This window comes from Eptatretus burgeri, chromosome 5, assembly GCF_056783735.1.
Source record: "Eptatretus burgeri isolate ZD-2024b chromosome 5, Ebu_testis_v1, whole genome shotgun sequence".
Lineage (NCBI taxonomy): Eukaryota > Metazoa > Chordata > Myxini > Myxiniformes > Myxinidae > Eptatretus > Eptatretus burgeri.
In genome coordinates, this window is record NC_140965.1 from 7,538,328 (window position 1) to 7,562,269 (window position 23,942).

Below are 23,942 nucleotides of genomic sequence, written 5' to 3' on the forward strand. Positions count from 1 at the left end.
TTTTAACTTACCCTAACCCTTATGAAAAACTTTGTAAAGGCATTGGATCACCATGGTAATGGCTTCCAATATCTCAGAGAGAAGTTTGGCGCAGAGAAAACTGATGCTAATCTCAAAGCTGGCATTTTCGTTGGGACCCAGATCCGAGAACCGACGCGTGATCCCGAGTTCAAAAATAAACTGAACCCACTTGAATTTGCAGCATGGGAAGCATTTGTGTTGGTTGTGCAGAACTTTCTTGGGAACCATCGAGCTGAACAGTTTGCGGAATTAGTGGACAACATGCTAAAGGCCGATCAGCCGAATGAGCTGTAGGATCTCTTAAAATGCACTTCTTGCATTCTCATCTTGATTTCTTCCCACCTAATCTGGGTGAGGTAAGCGATGAGCATGGCGAAAGGCTCCACCAAGACATTTCAGTCATGGAAACCAGGTATCAAGGCCCCCAAACCTAAACATGATGGGTGATTGCTGCTGCTTCCCACAACGGGAGACCACCCACACAAGCACAAGAGCAAGTGTCTCACACATTTCTGAACACGTCTGAGCAGTGCCCACGCTGACGATATTGAAAGGAAGAGTGCAAACTTGAAGTGTTGTTTCTGAATCACTCACAATGGGGCAGATCTCCCTATCAAGTTTACACTCTTCTCAAGATCACCATGTTCTCATGTTTTATGAACATATTTTTCTGCAACTTGTTGATGTTCTTGGTCTGTAGACTAAACGTTATATGCAGAGATCAATCATTGTTATCTAAATGTTGTTGTTCTTCTTTCGGCTGCTCCCATTAGGGGTCACCACAGCAGATCATCCGTTATGATCCGTATACTGATTTGGCACAGGTTTTACGCCGGATGCCCTTTCTGACGCAACCCTGGTCGCCTCTTACGACACAGGGATAAGGATTGGGTTTCGCCATGATTCCGGGCTGCCCTACACCCTCTCTCTCATAGCACGGCCCAGCGCAGAGCAGAGCTCCCGTCCTCAAGCGATCCTCCAACCCAGGCCTCCGAGTCGCCGTTTTACAGGCGCACGCCACTACGCCCAGTCATTGTTATCTAAATATGACGTGAAATTAATAACTAAGCACTGATATTAGATGTACAACGTGGTGATCTGCAATAATAAAGCATCCAATATAACACGCTGGGAATCATTGCAACACACATATTTTGAAAACCTGACGTGCTGGCGAAATTCTGACCACAGATTTGAAATCAGCGGCCCGGATTTAACCAAGAACACTTGCATTTCCCTTAGTAACAGACAAATTTTTTTTGTTGTTACGAAGCGTTTTCAGAAAAACACACACACACACACACACACACACACACACACACACACACACACACACACACACACACACACACACACACACACACACACACACACACACACACACACACACACACACACTCGCCAACTGCTCCTTATACATGTAAATGGGATGTATAGATTTCACACTTCAACAACAAAATAACGAAATAAAGATGGAGGTTATGGAGATGGTAAAGTGTGTACAAAATAATAAATCATTCAGGGTGGTATGTTATTCGGGGATATGGAAAGTGTATATAAATACATATATATATACATATATATATATATATATATATATATATATATATATATATATATATATATATATATATATATATATATATATATATATATGGGAAAGTTTGTGTCTGTCATGGAGATGGTAAAGTGTGTACATAAACAAATGAATAATTAAAAGTTTTGCGTTGGTGGAGGAGATGGTGATGCGTGTTGTTCCTGGGGATGGTAAAGTGTACATAAATAAATAATTCAAAGGGTGTGTTGTTCCTGGAGACGAAAAAGTGTATATTAATAAATAATAGTTCCCGAAAGCATATATAATACATTCTTCTACTATTCTCTCCCAAAAATTTATTCTTATAAAAAATTGCCGAAACTCCATAAATGTGCCAAATATGAAAGAAATGTTTCCAGTCATTTTTGAGTAGCGGCTCTGGATGGACGGATGGACAGAAGAACAGACAGGACTCAAATATAAGCCCCCAACCGAGCCGACACTTTGTTGAGGATGTCGGCCCGGTGTGCACAGCATTGGCGTTTTGTAGACGATTGCGCGTAGCTCATTCGAGAACATTTTGAAACACGACTCATATTTGTTAATGCCATTTGAATGGTATATGTGCAGCAAATTACTCTTAAATAATAAAAGCTTCACCTCTCGCCTGTTTTGCTTTCCTTATTGGACACTTTCCCAACTTCACTGAGAGTTCCTTATGCTGTACCGCAGTTCATGATGGATTTCATCAGAATAAATCCGTGATATTTTCAATACAGCATTCAAATTAAAATGGGAATAATATTTTCAATGAAACAGTGAACGGTGACGAACAGTGACAAAAGAGATGTGCAGGCAGGTAGAGGTAAAGGTGATCAGGAAACGAGGCAGTCAGGGGGTTATCAGGGGGGTTCGGAGAGAATGTTACCTGGACAGATTTTACAGCAACGGCTCCTGAGGGTGCGTTGTTGGTGCACAGGGCAAATCATCTTCTCAGGACATGGATCTTCAGGAACCCTCACCATGATGCCAGCCTGCAAGGTCAAAATAGCATTTGTAGGTTTTTGAGTTAAGGCTAATTGTGATGGTATATCCACATCTTAGAAATAAATGGGTGTTACAGTGGCAGTGAAGCCTGGTGTTGGATTAACAGTTAAGGTGGCTGGCTTAAGATCTTAGGGTCCTGATTTTGAGCCCCTGTCATGCTGTTAGAATAACACCAGGTGGGTTGACTCAGCCTGTGATCCTTCCAAGGTTGGCAAAATGAGTACCAGCTTACTGGGGTAATAAGCCATTCAAGTATCCTGCATCAGAGGACACCAAGTTTAACGTCCATCCAAGGGACGGCACACACATTGATGAATCACCCTGCCTGTGAAACAACAGATACCAGTATATAGCTTGGTTGGATTCAAACCCAGGCCAGACTGCTTCAAGGCTAGTGTGCTGACCTCCAGGCCATCCTGGTAGCAATATGGAAAACACCAAATCATAAATTTTACATTTTCATTTTTGGCTGTCACCTTCATCAAGTTTAGTTGGATTAAAAAGCGGATGTGGACGGGCCTTCTAGCTTGTACATTCCATCCGAATATCCTTGGTGAAAGAAAGTGGAAAATTGAAAATTGTGCCTCCCCTCCCCCCCTACCCCACCCCACCTCCAAGAAAAAAATCTCGATCTATCTCTTTCTGTCTGTGTCTCTGTGTGTGTCTCTCTCTGTCTCTCACTCTCAAAATCATGATACTTTTATCATGACTATGTATTATATTCAAAATATTTCCAATAATATAAATGTTACATCAAAGCTTCAATTACAACTGTATCAAAGGTTGTCATAATGACAAAATTATGGAACAGGTAACGGCCATTTAGCTCATCATACGTGTGCCATATCCATGTCTCAGCATTCTCAGGCAGAGTCAGATAAACCTTTTGTGGGCCGAGCACAAAACAAAGCGCCAAACAGCCCACTCTCAATTGCTGGGGTCTTAATTCGCCATTTTTTTGGCCTGCTCAACAGTGCCTTGACTTGGAAAATGCCACAACAGTTTCTTAACAATAAAGCACTCAAATTTCTTTTTTCCACTTTCCTCACTCATACGAGGAACGTGTCCGGTCATCTCTGGACGTGTCCGGATGGCGGTTATCTCTGGACATGTCTGGACGGTGGCTATCCCTGGATGTGTCCAGATGGTATTTGTCTTTGGATGATGGTTGTCTCCAGACATGTCCGGACGATGTCTCTCTGGACGTGCCCAGGTTGTGTTTGTCTCCGGGCCATGTTTATAGTATGACCGGCAGATAATGTATTTCAGACATTATTTTGTTTCCTTCTTCACTGTTATTCTATGCAGAATCATTTTGATGAGACAGTATGAATCGTAATTAACAATCCACTGCAGCTCTACATTCCCTTCCCTTGACCTCATGCTTACCTCCTCCCAAACCCCTTCTCACCTCCTCTAAACCATCCCCCTCCCCCCCTTCATCTCTATGGATGTTTAGAAGCATGACAGCTGAAATGCGATAAGCTCTATAATCTCTTAATCTGAACTGAATTTCAAAATTTAAACTGCGCTTTCAATGTAAACACCTCCCGGTGTTGTTTGGAGGTAGCAGTAATTATACAGCCACTCCAAGCAAGTGATATGGCCAGGGTGCCTGGCCATAATGATATGGCCAGGGTGCCCTTGTACAATGTCCTGCTATTTTGGAATGTACATACCATGGTATCTTTATGATCCACAACCTAAATGAAGTCAAGAGGGCCGCATTTACATCTTCATTCGAGGAATTGCGTGCTCCGACGTGCAATACCACGTGTGTTGGATCTCGGAGTACACAGGTACTGCATCAGAACAACAGCTGCTAATCAAATGCGACTACGTTGGGGTGTTAGGGATCGAAGACAGACAAGGCAGCTCAATATTGAGCTCTCCACTCGAGCTGATTACTAACCAAGCTATCCTGCCACAACAACTGTTGGTGAAAACAAGACCAAATCCATAAAGCCCCTGTTCTGGACTCAGTCCAATGGTGGCTAATTATTCCAATTGATACTTAATTGAAGTTCATTGAAACGTTGTAAAACGAAGTGCTTCATGACATTAATTACTGGACATAAATTAATTCAACAATAAGACGCCAATGTTAAGGACCAACTGTGAAACATCCATTGTTTATTTTCACCAAAACCTACTGCACCAAATTATTTTCATGAACAATTACTTGCAAATGCCTCTTTTTCCTATCATAGTCTTCTCTGACTTGGAAATAGGTGGTTTGAGGCTAAAATGAAATTTCAAATAAATGTCTCTGTCTCTGTCTCTATCTCTGAATATATATTTTATGGTGACATGAGGTTGTAAAACGCCCTACAAAAACGGTCTGTGGAAGAGCTATAACAAAGAGCAGAAGAGAATTGAACATGTAGAACACAATGGAAACCGGAGAAACGAACCAACAGCAGGGAAGAGGAACACAACAGAGTGACATGGAAGAATGCTGGATACAATGTCAAGCACAACAAAAAGGGGTTGAAAGAACAGGAAGGGAAAAATGGAGATGAACTTAGAGCAATCAAACAAGTAATGGAAAGAAAGGTTGAGCTGGAAAGGAAGGGGTGGGGTTGGGGAGGGTTAATGGAAGACAGTATGGAAAAGATGGGGAGGATGAATGAGATATCCTGCACACAAACAAACAAACAAACAAACAAGAACAAGATGTCATGCAGAGCACGATACTTGCAAAATCCATAAAACAAATTTCACCTCAAAAATAATTCGCTGGTTGAATTCAGTGACCTGAAATAGAAATCCTCATCGCATTTCAAGTCAATGAGATGAAAATTGAGGATTTTAGAAATACCTCCTTCGTTGTTGACCTTTGGCCTCTGTTGACCTTTTGACCTCAAAAACAATTGGCTCCTTCCTTATGACAAACTCTACTATGTGGTGAAGTTTTGTGAAGATGGTTTTAAAATTGTAACCTGAAGGCAATAGACAAACAAACAGATAAACAGACGGAGAGAAAGATAGAACAAGCCGGTAGGTGGACATGGGTAGTCGACTACCCAATAGAACCTGACGCGATAGGCCCGTTCGATGGGGGAATTACCTGAGGATTAAGCACAAGAAAATTCATGATTCCAGCTTCAAGGGTTAATGCTGCAGATTGTTTTTTCGTTAAAATACCCCCACATTTAGAGGTTTTTCGGCCATTGCTAGGCAACGGAGGGTCCATAGCAACGGGTTTTTTCTCACACATAACAAGCACATACCATGAACCTACCATACCAGTTTCATGTATATCTGACATAGTCTCTGAGATACAACGAACTTCGTTTTTTTATTGTTTTCGACCAGGGTTCATTCAAAGTCTATCTTCTCCGACAGTTTTCATAGGATCCGGCTGGAAATTTTTGACAATATGGCTGAATGTACAGCCCACAGTCGCTCGAAGCCTGATTTTTGATTTTCGAAATTTTTTTTATGATTTTTCAAAAATTTCAAAGTCCCGTTGCTCGGCAACGGTGGTGTCCATAGCAACGGTTCTCATTTGCACATAACTAGGTCATGGTATGAACCTACCAACCAAGTTTAATCGAAATCGCCATTGTATTAACGGAACACTGGACCGAACAGACGGACAGACAGACAGACAGACAAACAAACATATCGACGGAAATACTGATAAGGGTAGAAGAAAAAAAAATCTCAAAAAAATTTTTTGGGAGATTTTTTTTTTGACTCGATCGACTACCCAATAACAAAATCCACTAAACCAAGATACTTGAAAAATCTTCGATTTTGCAACGAACAAACAGACAGAGGTAAAACATAACTCTTTCCACCTTTGGTGGTGGAGGTAACTACAATAACAATTTAATATTCATTGAGTACTTACCCCGTGCAGTCTTGAGAAGGACTTGGTGCGAGCGAACTCTTCTGGCGGAAAATTTGTAATTACATCTTTCTACACTTCTCAGGAAAACGTGAACAAATTACACTTTGAAAAGTCTGCTATAGAGTACATTCAAAACCTTTACAAAGTAACTTTTATTCTCGTTTGAGTGTTTTCATCACTACCAGGACTGATAAAGATGCCAGAATCGATCGCTGAAGTTTCAATCTGGAGATCATTAAAACACCAAGTTGAACTTCTTCTTATTCTTCTTCGCCTTTTCACCAGCCGAGCACAATACAGTCTGAAGGGATTTACAATGATTCTAATTTCTAACGTGAGGAAGTGATATTGCTTCTGGGCATAAGGCTTTGTTCAATTCACCATGTTAGTTCTGAGGGGACTTGCGTCATCCAAGTGATGTGCGTTATATCAAATGGTCGTGTAACATCTGGTAAAGTTTCAATTTCCTCCGTCGAACAGTTTTTGATGCACGCCCTTAACACTAAAACTGCCACTTTATAACTGCTGGCAGTGATGACCGGCTCCCAAGACATCCCGCTTTGATGCAACCCCACTTTGATCGGACACATGTCCCATTATGTCCTCTTCATTCAATTTAATTCAGAATGGGATTAAAAAAAAAAAGTTAAATTAAAATCAAATTCAAGACCAAATATAATAGGTACTGCGTTGGAGTCATCAGAAGGAACTCAAACAAGCAAAAAGCAAAGATTAAGTCATGAGGAGGAACCTGCATAGCACTCGGGTTTCAGCTGCTCCTCCTCTACCCTAAAACCCCTCCAGGCGCAACCAAGTGAGCCTTATTCAAAAAAAATTTAATAATAAAAAAGAACCCAGATTCAAAAAATATAATAAATCTGGCTGCCAGACAATGTGTCTGATCAGGTTGAAATATAAAACATATGTTTCCCATCACTATAAGATCATAATTTTGAAGTTTCACATTGATTCACGCATTGGTTTACAGGAGAGGATTAAAAAATATGTATTTTAAGGTGGAAGTTGAGGACTTCATGTTCAATTTTACATTTTGTGGTTGTTCCACAGTTCCCTGCTTGTCATTAAAAAAAAAAACGAAGTGCATACCTCCACGACACAATGCCTGATCCACAAGAACATATCGAGCCCAATACATTTTTGAAATATTGTGCTAGATATAGTTTTTGGCCCAATCTCTCAATGGCGAAGAATCACTTTGAAAGTTCTCAAATTCAGATCCAGATGGATCTTCACCAAAACCGAATCATTTCATAGGTGTCATATACCCAAGCTCTGCACCAAATTTTGTCCATGTCCGTCCACAACCCTCTGAGATATTTTGTTCACAAACAGACAAACAAACAAGAAATGTCGGGCACAGCATGAGACTTGTGAAATCCAAAAAACATTTGACCTTAGTAATAATTGGTGGTTGAATTCAATGACCAAATATGCAATCCTCTTGAAATTTCAAGTGAATCGGATGAAAATTGGCAATTTTATAAACATGGACTATGTTGACCTCAAAAATAATTTTTCTTTGAATTCAGTGACCTGATATGCAAATCCTGTTCAAAATTCAAGTCAATGGGATGAAAATTGAGGATTTTAGAAATACCACCTGAGTTGTTGACCTTGGGCCTATGTTGACCTCTTGATATTAAAAAAACAATAGTCTTCTTGCTTTTGACAAACTCTACCATGTGGTGAAGTTTTGTGAAGATCGGTTCAAAATTGTGACCCGTCGGCGACTTACAAATACACAAGCAAAGACAGTCAGAATAGAGCACAAGACCAGCCAATAGACTTGAAAAATCTTTGATTTTCGCATGTAACAAACAAAGACAGACAGGAATAAAAACATAACCTCCATCCACCTTTGGTGGTGGAGGTAATGATGCAAATCTCAAATCACAATTAAATTACCGCACACTAATGCTAATACATGCAATATGGGAAATAACTATCACCATGCTGTACTATACAAAGTTACCCCCGAAAAAGCATTCTTGGGGAAAAATGCCAGGGGCATAGAAAAGGCCCCTTTATATGGGACTTGCAAATACCACCTGTCACTTTGCTGACGCAAATACTAAAGGGGAAAGGGGGGAGTGGGGGGGGGGAGAGAATGGTGGAGGAGAGAGAGGGAGGAGAGTGAAAAGGTGGAGGGGAAAAGAGAGCAGGGAGGGGGGAAGGAGGGGTGTGAGAGCGAGGAGGGATGTGGGAGTGAGGAGGGTGTCAGAGCGAGGAGGGGTGTGGGAGCGAGGAGGGGTGTGGGAGCGAGGAGGGGTGTGGGAGCGAGGAGGGGTGTGGGAGCGAGGAGGGATGCAGGAAGGAAAGGCAGACGTGCGGTGGATTGTTAATTACGATTCATACCGTCTCATCAAAATTATTCTGCAAAGAATAACAGTGAAGATGGAAACAAAATAATGCGTGAAATCCATTTTCTACCTGTCATACTATAAATACCACGTGGAGACAAACACCGCCTGGGCATGTGCGGAGACAACCACTGCCCGGACGAGTCCAGCGACAAACACCACCCAAACGCATCCGGAGACAAACTCCCGTCCGGACAAAAGCACCGCCCAGACGCATCTGGAGACAAACTCCCGTCCGGACAAAAGCACCGCCCAGACGCATCTGGAGACAAACTCCCGTCCGGACATAAACACCGTCCGGATATGTCCAGAGACAGACAGAGAGAGAAAAAGAGAGAGGAGGGGAGAGTGAGAGGAGGGTGCTGCACTGTATTGGGAGGGGTTAAGGCAAGAAAGGGACAAAGAAAAAAGAGTGAGAGAGAGAATAGAGAGAGAGAAAAGGGTGAGGGTAGGGGAGTTAGCAGAGAGAATGTTATGTTTTATGAACACACACACACACGCGCGCACGCACGCACACACGCACACGCACACGCACACACGCACACGCACACGCACACGCACACACACACGCACACACACACGCACACACACACGCACACACACACACGAGCTTGGCGGATATTGGCAATTTTTCAGGAATCGGCAGGTTGGAGTAGATGTGATTACTGAGTAGCTTTCACCTTGAATGGCTTTCACCAAAAACAACATTGCATTTGGATGGACATTTCAGGGATATGTGCACAAACATTGTGTGACAGGTGGGAAGAAAAATTTGGCTGGGTAATTTTGAAAACACCTTAATACGGCAAATGCTCGGAAATCGGATGTTATTTCATGACTCACTCAGGATGACAGAGCACAAACGACTTGCTCAGGATGATGGAGCGTGAAGCACTCGCTCAGTATGAAGGAGCACGAAGCACTCGCTCAGTATGAAGGAGCACGAAGCACTCGCTCAGGATGAAGGAGCGTGAAGCACTCGCTCAGGATGGTGGAGCAGGAAGCACTCGCTCAGAATGAAGGAGCGCGAAGCACTCCCTCAGGATGATGAAGCGCGAAGCATTCGCTCAGGATGATGGAGCGCGAAGCACTCGGTCAGGATGATGGAGCGTGAAGCACTCGCTCAGTATGATCGATCGCGAAGCACTCGCTCAGGATGACGGAGCACAAATGACTTGCTCAGGATGATGGAGCGCAAAGCACTCGCTCAGGATGATGGAGCAAAAACGACTTGCTCAGAATGATGGAACGTGAAGCACTCGCTCAGGATGATGGAGCGTGAAGCACACACTCAGGATGACGGAGCAAAAACGACTTGCTCAGGATGATGGAGCGCGAAGCATTCGCTCAGGATGACTGAGCACAAACGACTTGCTCAGGAAGATGGAGCGTGAAGCACTCGCTCAGGATGATGGAGCGTGAAGCACTCACTCAGGATTATGGAGCGTGAAGCACTCACTCAGGATTATGGAGCGTGAAGCACTCAGTCAGGATGATGGAGTGCGAAGCTCTCACTCAGGATTATGGAGCGCGAGGCTCTCACTCAGGATGACGGAGCGTGAAGCACTCGTTCAAGATGACAGAGCTCAAACGACTTGCTCAGGGTGATGGTACGCGAAGCACTCGCTCAGAATGATGGAGTGCGAAGCACTCGCTCATGATGACAGAGCACGAAGCACTCATTCCGGATGACAGAGCGTGAAGCACTCGCTCAAGATGACGGAGCGCGAGGCACTCCCTCAGGATGACGAAGCACGAGGAACTCGCCCAGGATGACGGAGCGCGAAGCTCTCACTCAGGATTATGGAGCACGAGGAACTCGCTCAGGATGACGGAGCGTGAAGCACTCGCTCAAGATGACGGAGCGCGAAGCAATCACTCAGGATAACGGAGCGCGAAGCACTCACTCAGGATAACGGAGCGCGAAGCACTCACTCAGGATGATGGAGCACGAAGCACTTGCTCAGGATGACAGAGCGCGAAGCACTCGCTCAGGATGACGGAGCGCGAAGCACTCACTCAGGATGACAGAGCACGGAGCACTCACTCAGGATGACGGAGCACGAGGAACTCGCCCAGGATGACGGAGCGCGAAGCTCTCACTCAGGATTATGGAGCACGAGGAACTCGCTCAGGATGACGGAGCGTGAAGCACTCGCTCAAGATGACGGAGCGCGAAGCAATCGCTCAGGATGACGGAGCGCGAAGCACTCACTCAGGATGATGGAGCACGAAGCACTTGCTCAGGATGACAGAACGCGAAGCACTCGCTCAGGATGACGGAGCGCGAAGCACTCTCTCAGGATGACAGAGCACGGAGCACTCACTCAGGATGACGGAGCGTGAAGCACTCGCTCAGGATGACGGAGTGCGAAGCACTCGCTCAGGATGACGGAGCGCGAAGCACTCGCTCAGGATGACGGAGCGCGAAGAACTCACTCAGGATGACGGAGCGCGAAGCCCTCGCTCAGGATGACGGAGCACGAACCACCCCGTCAGGATGTTGGAGCACAAACCACTCTCTCAGGATTATAGAGCACAAACCACTCTCTCAGGATGACGGAGCATGAACCACTCTCTCAGGATGACGAAGCGTGAAGTCCTCCCTCAGGATGACAGAGCACGAACCACCCCCTCAGGATGTTGGAGCACAAACCACTCTCTCAGGATTATAGAGCACGAACCACTCTCTCAGGAGGACGGAGCACGAACCACTCTCTCAGGATGACGGAGCACGAACCACTCTCTCAGGATGACGGAGCACGAACCACTCTCTCAGGATGACGGAGCACGAACCACTCTCTCAGGATGATGGAGCACGAACCACTCTCTCAGGATGACGGAGCACGAACCACTCTCTCAGGATGATGGAGCACAAACGACTTGCTCAGGATGATGTAATGCGAAGCACTCGTTCAGGATGATGGAGCGTGACGCACTCGCTCAGGATGATGGAGCGCGAAGCACTCGCTCAGGATGATGGAGCGCGAAGCACTCGCTCAGGATGATGGAGCGCGAAGCACTCGCTCAGGATGATGGAGCGCGAAGCACTCGCTCAGGATGACAGAGCACAAACGACTTGCTCAGGATGATGGAACGCGAAGCAGTTGCTAAGAATGATGCAGCGCGAACCACTCGCTCAGGATGACAGAGCACGAACCACTCTCTCAGGATGATGAGCACGAACCACTCTCTCAGGATGATGAGCACGAACCACTCTCTCAGGATGATGAGCACGAACCACTCTCTCAGGATGATGGAGCACAAACGACTTGCTCAGGATGATGGAAAGCGAAGCACTCATTCAGGATGATGGAGCGTGAAGCACTCGCTCAGGATGATGGAGCGCAAAGCACTCGCTCAGGATGATGGAGCGCGAAGCACTTGCTCAGGATGACGGAGCACGAACCACTCTCTCAGGATGACAGAGCACAAACGACTTGATCAGGATGATGGTATGCGAAGCACTCGCTCAGAATGATGGAGCATGAAGCACTCGCTCAGGATGATGGAACGCGAAGCAGTTGCTAAGAATGATGGAGCGCGAACCACTCGCTCAGGATGACAGAGCACGAACCACTCTCTCAGGATGATGAGCACGAACCACTCTCTCAGGATGATGAGCACGAACCACTCGCTCATGATGACAGAGCACGAAGCACTCATTCAGGATGACAGAGCGTGAAGCACTTGCTCAAGATGACGGAGCATGAAGCACTCACTCAGGATGATGGAGCACGATCACTCGCTCAAGATGACGGAGCGCGAGGCACTCACTCAGGACAACGGAGCACGAGGTACTCGCCCAGGATGACGGAGTGCGGAGCTCTCACTCAGGATTACAGAGTGTGAGGCACTCGCTCAGGATGATGGAGCGCGAAGCACTCGCTCAAGATGACGGAGCACGAAGCACTCGCTCAAGATGACGGAGCACGAAGCACTCACTCAGGATCACGGAGCGCGAAGCACTCACACTGGATGACGGAGCGCGAAACACTCACTCAGGATGACGGAGCACGAAGCACTCACTCAGGATGACGGAGCACGAAGCACTCACTCAGGATGACGGAGCACGAAGCACTCACTCAGGATGACGGAGCATGAAGCTCTCACTCAGGATGACGGAGTGTGAGATACTCGCTCAGGATGACGGAGCGCAAAGCACTCACGCAGGATGACGGAGGGCGAAGCTCTCGCTCATGATGACGGAGCGCGAGACACTCGCTCAGGATGACAGAGCGCGAAGCACTCAACTCAGCATGACGGAGAACAAAGCCCTCACTCAGGATGATGGAGCGTGAAGCACTCACTCAGGATGATGGAGCATGAAGCACTCACTCAGGATGATGGAGCATGAAGCACTCACTCAGGATGATGGAGCGCGAAGCACTCACTCAAGATGACGGAGTGCGAAGCACTCTCTCAGGATGATGGAGCGCAAAGCACTCGCTCAATATGATGGAGCACGAAGCACTCACTCAGGATGAGGAAGTGCGAAGCACTCGCTCAAGATGATGGAGCACGAAGCACGCGCTCAGGATGATGGAGCGCGAAGCACTTGCTCAGGATGACGGAGCACAAACGACTTTCTCAGGATGATGGAGCGCAAAGCACTCGCTCAGGATGATGGAGCGTGAAGCACTCGCTCAGGATGACGGAGCACAAACTACTTGCTCAGGATGATGGAACGCGAAGCACTCGCTCAGGATGATGGACCACGAACCACTCGCTCAGGATGATGGACCATGAACCACTCACTCAGAATGATGGACCTCTAACCACTCGCTCAGGAAGAGGGAACACTAACCACTCGCTCATGATGAAGGCGCGTGGAAAAAGCGTCTTCAGTGAGTGAACGATTCACTCAGAATGATGCAGCGTGGTGCCACTATCGACTGTAGGGTGCTCAGCAAGTGGCTTAACCATACAAGCAAGCACTCCAATTAAATGGTTGGCCAGGCTGTGGCTGCACATCATATTGCATCCCTTTAACTTTGAAGCCCGTCTTCACCGTGCCTGCAGCAATTAATAAAATAAAATGAATTCGTTCAAAGAATGACTTTATCCACAAAAGAGTTGTTCTTTATTTCACGGGATTAAACTTTGCGATGTCTCCAGGGTTGTTCATTTTTAAACATTGCAGATAATCCATCACGTTGCTTGCTCGTCTATGCACGTGTCATGTGGTACATTGGTTCGTGGTTGCGCTAACGTTATAACTTTAGATTAAAACGTCCGTTTTTCACAAGATTTGCTTTGATTCCCTGTAGATCACCTCGTGAAACCTCTGAAAATATAGACACAGATCTGGCAGACGCTGTGGATAAAAGCAATCCCTCTGGGGGACAGGGTGCAATATCAAACAGTGAATGCATTAAATCATATAGCTCAATGTAGCTGGTTAATTTTGGCATGTTCTTAAATCTTTTGTTCACTCAATATAATGATCCAAACAGTAGAAAAAGATAAGTTTAATGGTTTGAAAATGTTGCATTTTCTTGTGAAAATGTGGAGCATGGAGCATCGCCTTGCTTGCTTAAAGTAAATAGGTACATCGGCTTAGTTATAAGACTTGTTATTTCTTTAAATTACCAGATTTCAACACTTATTCAGTCCGGACGATATCCGATCCTCAAAACCGAAATAATATTTTGATTTTTTCCCCTTAGTCCGTGATTTCCCCTTAGATCCGTCCGAATTAGTCCGTGAGAGTCGGTCGTGGAAAATCTTATCATATAATGCATAAAATCGCTCCAAGCTCCTAATTTGAAAACTACAGCACTTACAAAAGCAATGTATTCAGCGATTCATAGCTATGATGAACAGGCATTTTATTTTTCAAGCACTGTGTTAAAAAATTGGATACAGAGCAACTGTTCCATACAAAGAGAGGGGCACTTAGCGCTTCCCTTGAATGCTGCATGAGTCTCTGCTTCGAACAACACCGACATTGCATTCCTGTACCGCTCGAGAAAATAACTCGAGCTAATAGCTAATGAGCAAAAAAAAAGAAAAAAGAAAAACGATGGTACTTTGGTGGAATTTCTTTTGAAAGCCATTAATTCGACTAATTGGCCAATGTATATTCCAAGTTTCAGCTCGTTTCAATGTATAGCCTTTGAGATATGAGTGCCAACACATTTTGGGGAGATGGACAGACGGACCAACAGACACCAACGTGAATTTCGAGGGTTTTCATAAATAACTCAAGATGAGGAAATGGACGTTGCTGAAATTTGGAACATGTGACCTCGACGTACAAAGGATTTACTTCTGAACTTTGCAGCCGATTTCGTCCAGTAGAAGCCGAGAAACTAATTTTCAGTCCCTGTGTTAAAATTGCATCCAGAGAAACCGTCCCACATAAAGGGAGGGGTGCTTTGCACTCACCTTTTGCACAAGGTTATTTTCGTTTCCTGAAAATGACTACTATGGTTCGTTGGACAACCTTCTGTTACACTCTCTGCCAAAATGGTCAACATTACATTGATTGGAAGGCTGTTGCCACATCACGATATATACTGATCGTTTAGGGAAGATGAGTAAACCATTGGAGCATGACATTTCAATCAGGTGATTCACCACACAAAGGCCACTGACAAATCCTCTAACTTTAATATGTGATGAACATTTGGAAGAGGTTCTTTCTCTATAATTGCTGAGCCTTTCCACAAAGCTTATCTGACCTGGGCAGACCTCATTTACGAGCTGACCTCTTCAGCATCGTGCAGAATGGGCCACCTGTAACGGGCCAAGTCTTCTTTTGCAGGCTCCACTTTGCTTTGCTCAACCTGCAATACTTCTGTGTTCAAGTACTTCCTCTAACTTAACATCTACATCTCTTTATCATCTACAGGCATGGAATTTGGTCAGGTTACCGACACACAATGGCCTACTCTATTCAAAAGTTTCAGATGGGACAACCAGCTTTATGGTCCCTTACTCCAAGATAGAGAGAGTGTTGCCGGCATTGCTTTGTATCGCAATCTTTCGATGAGTTTGATCACATATTATATATGGATCGACGTCAGATGAGACAACAGTCTTCCGTTGGTCCTTTCAGCACTTTGAAGAACAAGTCTAACACAGCATGCATCTGAGGGCAGTGGGTCAGAACCAATGCAATACATGATGATACCGTATCTCTTGTATCCAGGCCGATGTTCTTAAGTGAAGTTGAAAAATTACTTCTTAGAATACTCATGGTAATGTATGCCATTGATATAATCATATGACTTCCCTTATGAGTCAAAACAACTAATGAATGCTGTAAAATTACTTTGACATTAATCATTATTCCGCTGGGTGGCTTGGGGCTGAATACGACGTCCTCATCTCAGAACGATTACACACCATGTTCTTGTGCAAAAGGCTCATTATGCTGCTTCCATGTGCAAGTCCTGTTGAGAGTTATGCATGCTTTTAGGAGAAACCACTTGCACATTTCTGTCCTTGGTACTGTGGCAGGCACAAAGAATGAAATTTCGACTTCAGGCACATTATTGTATATATTGTTGCGGGCCGGGGGTCGGTGGCGAGAATGACCAGAAGGTGGGAGAGGTTACGTCGTCTCCCACCAACCTCCCGGAATTGTAGGCCGTCGCTCGGATAACTCCGCGAGCCGGCGGGTTGCTTAATCAACCGTGGAATGCCAATATCTCGACCACGTGGCATAGGGTTATTTTGTCTAGATCCAATGTACCTAAGTAACCATGCGGTCTCAGCTACCGGGGATCCACGCCCTCAGAATGCCTGGCCGAACCGGATTCACTCTAACGGCAGCGGTAAAATTACACCTACCGACTACCACTCTACCACCGACCTTTCCGGCTCGGATGCAGTCGAGCAGGCCTGCCCAGGACATCCCGGCTACAATGGACCGATTACCGGGAATAAAACCCCGCCTAAACTCAGATCCGAACCATGCTGGACCAATGCAAGAAGGGATGGAAACGGACTGGGAACATTTCTAACTTGATTTATTTACAGTAAATAGAAAGACACAGGAAAGACTTATCGCGAATATACAAGAAATATTTGCAATGATCAAATAAAAACACTTAAACAGTTCAACTTAAAGACGGGACCAACACACTCAGACACAAACACACAGATGCTTTACTGAAGACTCCTGCAGCCGGAGAAGGAGACACGAACTGGGGGTCGCAGTTCACCAGGGTATCTGCACGCTGGAGGTAGGGGGTGCTCCGCCGTGTTGCACCTGTCAATGGTGGTCTGGCTCGGGGTCTCGTGCCCGTGGAGGAACCCGCGTGGAGCAGACGGAGTCCCCGGGAAGAGATCAGGGTCACGGACGGGACCCACTTCTCCCCGTCGAATGCCAGGGAGACGGTACGCAGCCGACTTGTATTCCTGGCGGTGGCGGTGATGTCAGACGGGTGACGAAGTCTCCTCTCATTCTCGTTGGATCCACACAGCTCTCTCACTGCTCCTTTTTCTTCAGACACGCCCCTCTCTTAAATACCCACGAAAGGGAACAAAAGAGACGGGGCGGAGCTCCATGAAGCACACGCCACTGTCCACCTTGATTGGACAGGGTTCCACGGCAAGCCCTTCCTGGGTGAGGTTTCAGGTTGGGAGAGCGAAGTGCTCGCTCGGTAGCAGGCTGGATGGTCCGCTGGATGTTGTGTTGGAGGATATGTGGTTTGAAGATATAACCTACCTAAACCGTCGCAACGCACTCCTTTGATTTTCCCACTAGACAAAAGGAGGGGTTCTATCTCACATGTACTTAACGGCATAACTACATTTTGGGACCTGTATGTTGAATGCACATGGTTTCCAGATCCGTAACAATATATATATATATATATATATATATATATATATATATATATATATACATATATATACATATATACATATATATACATATACATATATATACATACATATATATATATACATATACATATATATATATATATATATATATATATATATATATATATATATATATATATATATCTATATATATATATATATATATATATATATATATATATATATATATATATATATATATACATATACACGAGCCAAACCCACGCTCTGCACGAAGTTTCGAAAGTGAGGGTTCATTAGGACGTCAATATATCCAGTGTTCACAATGTGATTTCTCAAATTTCTTCACATACAATGTTTCTTGTTACATTTTTTGTGTCAAATTCACCTTCCGAGGTAGTCAGCATGTGCAGAAGAGGGTTTTACATTGCAGATGCTGTTTTCTCGGAGTGGCATTACACCTCTCGGTGATGACGGTCTGTCGACGACCGACGTAATGATGTCAGCGAATGACCAATGATGTCAAGATGTCATTACGCCTCTCAGCGGTGACGTCACACGTCGCCATGCAAACGAATGTAAAAATTAGAAAATCGCCAAAAATTCCCAAACCTGTCTATCTGGCACAATCTCACATAGCCCATGCTGTTCATTAGACCACAGAGCAACCGCATGCCGAAAGTGGTGACAATCCGTCCGGCAGTTTCGGAGGAGAAATGTCAAATCACACGCAGACGTTAACAGAAATAATATATATATATATATATATATATATATATATATATATATATATATATATATATATATACATATGCATACATATATACATATTATACATACATATATGTATATATACATACACATATATATATATATATATATATATATATATATATATATATATATATATATATATACACAGTAGACGAGGCGTAAGTTGCCAGCATCGGGACCGAGAAAAAAATGTGACGACTTGTGCGTATGCGAACATTCATGATGACTGTGGGGTGAAGGATGAAATCACGCGTGGCCTGGACACGTACGTGTGAGAGGGCGCCACAATCTCTAAGCCGGCTATTGCACCAAAAGGGAAACAAAATCCTTGGGGCATAGGTGGGGGTTCATTGGTGAGTTGGAAAGTGATCAAGCAAAGATGGAATTCATGAATCACTTTATCAAAAGTAAAGATAATGAACAACTGTAAGACAACTCATATACCATCGGTGATGGTGTACGACCATCGACAAATGTGGAATGAATAGCTGTTAGAATTCATTCATTGGCATGAATGTAGAATGAGTTTTCATATGGAATGAAAACTCATATACCATCGACAAATTACATGCCACACAGTCAGAATGATGACTACCACTCAATACCTATGTGAAAGTGAGTGTGGTGATGTACAAAACAAGCCAATATAAAACCATGATCGGACTTCAACACTAAGCTCGATCGATCCTTTACTCCTTCGCCAGAGACTGCATTGCGCAGCCTGTCTACCTCTTCAGATGCATGTGGGACGGCACGCTGACTAAGCTGAAAGCAGCGCAGTTATAAATAGCCTATCACTGGCGGTGTAAACCAATGAGCGCGCATCACGATTCCATGAAATCGGGCTTCTCACGAGGCAGCAGTTTCGTGTGACGAGTTAGGCATGGTAATTTACTTGAGTTTGCATTAGCGGGAACGGACAACATCTGACGACTTAGACGAAGTGACGACTTGGAGATGACGACTTACAGACTTTATTCAAAGTCTGTAAGTCGATTAAACATTAGATAAATTCGGAACGTTTTGACGCTGCCGACTTAGGCGAAGTGACGAGTTACACGCTGCTGACTTACGCCACGTCTACTGTGTATATATATATATATATATATATATATATATATATATATATATATATATATATATATATATATCTTCTTCTTCTTTCGGCTGTTCCCGTTAGGGGTCGCCACAGCGGATCATCCGTTATGACCCGCATAATGATTTGGCACAGGTTTTACGCCGGATGCCCTTCCTGACGCAACCCTGGTCGTCTCTTACGACACAGGGATTATATATATATATACTATAGAAATGGCAGTCCTTCTGTCCGTGTCTGTCTGTCTGTTTTTTTGTGACGAATGAGCTCCTAGACCAGTGAACCGATCTTGATGAAACTTTACACATATATATAGAACTAACATTCAGCTCCAGGATGCGCTAAGTGGCTCTCCATAAAAATTGAAAAAAATATGTATTAAAAAAAAATATATATATATATATATATATATATATATATATATATATATATATATCAACGATATAAATGGCAGTCCTGTCCGTGTCTGTCTGCCTGTCTGTTTTTTTTGTGATGAATAAGCTCCTAGACCAGTGAACCGATCTTGATGAAACTTTACACATATATAGAACTAACATTCAGCTCCAGGATGCGCTAAGTGGCTCTCCATAAAAATGAAAAAAAATATGTATTAAAAAAAAAAAAATATATATATATATATATATATAAATAAAATAAATAAAATTTCCATGAGAAAAAAAAAATGGCTTTCGAATAGTGCGCCGGCGTATTAATCATAACAAAAGGCTTCATGGTTAAAAACGCTTGGGTTTTTTGAAATACAAGATGTTCGTATTCGTTGACTTTTTAAACATACACATTCTCCTCCTGTTATTTGAATTCTGGAACTGCACTTGCACGGCAACAGCTAACTGCTGATCGATCTGCTCATGAAAGAGCCAGGCAAGCCATAAACGGGGTTAGGGAGACAATTGACAAAGGGAAGATAAATGATGTGAGTGAGTGAGGACCAGCAGGCCTGTGTGTATGGAGTGAGTGAGGGCCAGCGGGCCTGTGTGTATGGAGTGAGTGAGGGCCAGCGGGCCTGTGTGTATGGAGTGAGGGACGGCCAGCGGGCCTGTGTGTATGGAGCGAATGTGGTATGCATGGTGCGATGAGTGATTGGGGAGAGGAGTGATTCCCACCCAAGTGACCCCGGGGTCAGAGTAATGCGAGTTAGTGGGTTTGTCAAATTGACAAAAATGGAGGTCGCTTTGCTGTTGGTGCAAATGTGGGCTCGAAACCCGTTTGGAGGGGTGCAGGAGTCCTGTTGACGGGCTGGGAGCGTGGCTGCGAACGGTGAGTATTGCTTAGTGGGCACAAAATAGGGCAAATTTCCCGGGTATTCCCGGGTACTTCAGCTAATATATATATATATATATATATATATATATATATATATATATATATATATATATATATATACATTAACACCGTAAAATATACCGAACCGACAGGCTGTGTTTATGCAGCTTAATTCGTACCAATACAAAGGTCAATCCTCACAAAATTTATGAAGGGAACTTCTGTGATCACCAAAAAGAGGGCAGGAAGGACAGTCAGCTTAATTTATCTTTGAACCACAAAAGGATGGGATGTCCTGCTGGCTCCATATTATAGATTTATAGTATGATGTGACTGCCTGTGATGCAATTCAAAACTCAACACCCCAGAAATGAGAGTGATTCATCTGACCTTTCCTGACCAGTTAATACAAAATGTAAAATTTGACAAGTAGCAAGCGGTACATTCAAAGTACACCACCCTCATGCCAAATAAATAAATGACAAATCCTCCAACACATGACATCACTGGGGCACCTTCGGCACCTGGCGATGCATGCCGCCTTGCAGCACATGGAATTGGAATTGGGAGGGAGCGGTGCACAATAATTGATTGATTAATTGATTAATTGCAAAAAAAAAAAAAAAATTAATCATAACAGAATTGATTTCTTAATCAATTGCTGAATAGTATATCAAAACCACCACTGTTTCATCCGAATATGTAACTTTTTGAAAATCAGGTAATTAAACCAAAAAATGAACAATCAATCGATTGATTGATGAATCAATAAATCAAAAATACCCTTTATAGCCAAATTACTTGGTCATTGTCATGTCCAAATATCAGCTCCCAAGCTCAAAATATGCCTGAGATATTGCCCACATGAGAAACAAAATAAATAAGTAATTAATAAATCGATAACAATTCAGTCATTAATTAATTGATTTATCAAAAATAAAAAAATAACATTTTTGCCAAAGCACATCTTCACTTTTGTCCCCAAATTTCAGCTTCCTCGCTCAAAGGATGGCCGAGATATCGCCCGGAAAGCAAGAAAGAAAATAATTCATCGATTAACTGAATAATCAATAAATCAAAAATACTCCAAATAGCCAAATCACTTGTTCACCGTCATGTCCAAATACCAGCTTCCAAGCTCAAAAGGTGCCTGAGATATTGCCAGGATGAGAAACAAAATAAATAAGTAATTAATAAATCGATAATAATTAAGTCATTAATCAATTAATTGATGAATCAAAAAATAAAAAATAACCTTTTTGCCAAAGCACATCTTCACTTTTGTCCCCGAATTTCATCTTCCAAGCTCAAACGATGGCTGACATATCGCCCGGACAAACAAACAAACAAACAAACAAGAAAACAAACAAATGAGAAAACTGAGTATACTGTACTCCCTTCCTTCGGTGCCCGGCGATGGCATCATGTCTTGCCTGGATATGGAATTGGGAAGGTGCGGTGTACAATAAATGGTGTTAAATCTTACCCTCTGGATACTATGGGGAAGAATTTGAAGCCAACTCCATGAAGCAATTTTTTGGAGGGAAAATGTCAGTGAAATGAGAGCAATCCCTCACCTGGCATTCGTACAGCACGCAGGGTGGAGCCGAATACTGCTTGGTGAGCGCTAGCCGGTCTCCCTCCAGGAACGTCTGACCTTGGAAGATGCATGTAGCTGAGGGAAAGAAGAACGAAATTCAGATCGAACTGCAATGTCCAAAGGCAGGGCATTGGATCAACAAGTACAGGGAGTATGACATGGCAGATACACCATGGGTTCTACGGTGGAAAGTACAAACAGCAATGGATGCAGATGCTTTGGAGAGACACACAGGTCTCAACATGGTAGTTTGTTCGGCCTTTTTATTTGGAGCATTTCTGTTTTCACCATCAAAACAGAAACCACGAATCCCTAAAAGAGTATGACTGGAACGTCTGTATAACAGACGCTCTAAAGTATAGATTAAAAAAAAAAACAACATACATTTACAAATAAAATATTGAGGCACAGGAGTAAGGTGTTCAGTCGAGAATCACCCTGTTCGATATGTGCCCTGATTTACTTGAGGCATTGAGCTTGATCATCGGTTGCAGTATGTTCGCCTCTGAGCTCTCTGGCCTTGGAGTAAATCTCTGGGATGATTTGACGTCAAGAAAACGTGATTCTGATGTTGTGGTATTAGGGGAAGATGGTGGGCGCTGCATCGTGGAGCACAGTCCTTCATCCATCCATCCATCGGGACCATACTCTGTGCAGAGCGTTGGTGCCGCCGAAGCAGTCTCCTTGGCTATCGGGCACAATCCTGGACGGGTCGCCACTCTGACACAGGATACCAGCAAGCTGGCACTCATTGTCCCAACCTCGGAAGGATGACAGGTCGAGTCAACCCCACCTGGTATTAATTCAACAGCCGAGGGGGATTTGAACTCAGGATCCTTGGATCCTCAGCAGTCCTTCAGAGTGGGTTTAAATGGGAGTTCCGATCTGTAAAATGAAAAATAAAGTTTCAGTGGAATCTTCCTGAAGAGTCGACCTTTGGGCTGACATGCTAGCGAAAATCGAAATAATAATACGAGTCCCCTTTCAAGAAATTTCAATGTAGGAGGTCATTAGGCCATTCAAGCATGCGCAATGGTTCCCAATCTAGAGTTGTTTGTCCATGCTCTGTTCTTTGTCAATGTTGAGCATCCAGCAAGGAAGCAGCACGTACCATTTTTTAAGTCTTTGGCATGACTGGGAAACAGGCTAGCAGGGCAGCCTAGAAGTACGCACACTCGCCTCTAAGCTGTTTCACCTGGGTTCCAATCCCGACCCAGCTATAAGACTGTCATCCTGGTGTTTCACAGGCAGGAAGATTCATCGATGTGTGTGCTGTCCCAAGGATGGACGTTAAATACGCATCACATCTGCCGGAATTAGTCAGTGGATATGAAAGACACCGTGGTGTCTTTCGTCAAGAGTGGGTGAGCTATCACCGGTACCATGATCAAATTCCAAATTCCTGGCCAAACTACTGCTGGGAAGGCAATGCCACCCAGTATAACGCTTGCTAAGGAAGCTGATTCAGTGGCACCGATGCTCTGTGAAGCGTATGGTACATGAGAGCGCGCGAGAGAGCGCGAGAGAGCGCGAGAGAGCGC

The 23,942-nt window shown here is 44.0% G+C and overlaps 1 protein-coding gene across 7 annotated transcripts in view; it reads right to left on the minus strand.

Annotated features, from left to right (window-relative positions):
• Positions 1–23,942, minus strand: part of LOC147025796 (protein kinase C-binding protein NELL2-like) — a 370,788-nt gene that overhangs the window by 190,392 nt on the left and 156,454 nt on the right. For all 7 annotated transcript variants that reach the window (XR_015058010.1, XM_085880617.1, XM_085880618.1 and 4 more), the window contains 2 exons: positions 22,379–22,476; positions 2,487–2,592 (listed from right to left, as the gene is read on the minus strand). Coding sequence is in view for 6 of the 7 variants with exons in the window: in XM_085880617.1 (XP_085736743.1) it covers positions 2,487–2,592; positions 22,379–22,476 (204 nt within the window). In the remaining variant the exon portion in view is untranslated. The remainder of the gene's footprint in view (positions 1–2,486; positions 2,593–22,378; positions 22,477–23,942) is intronic.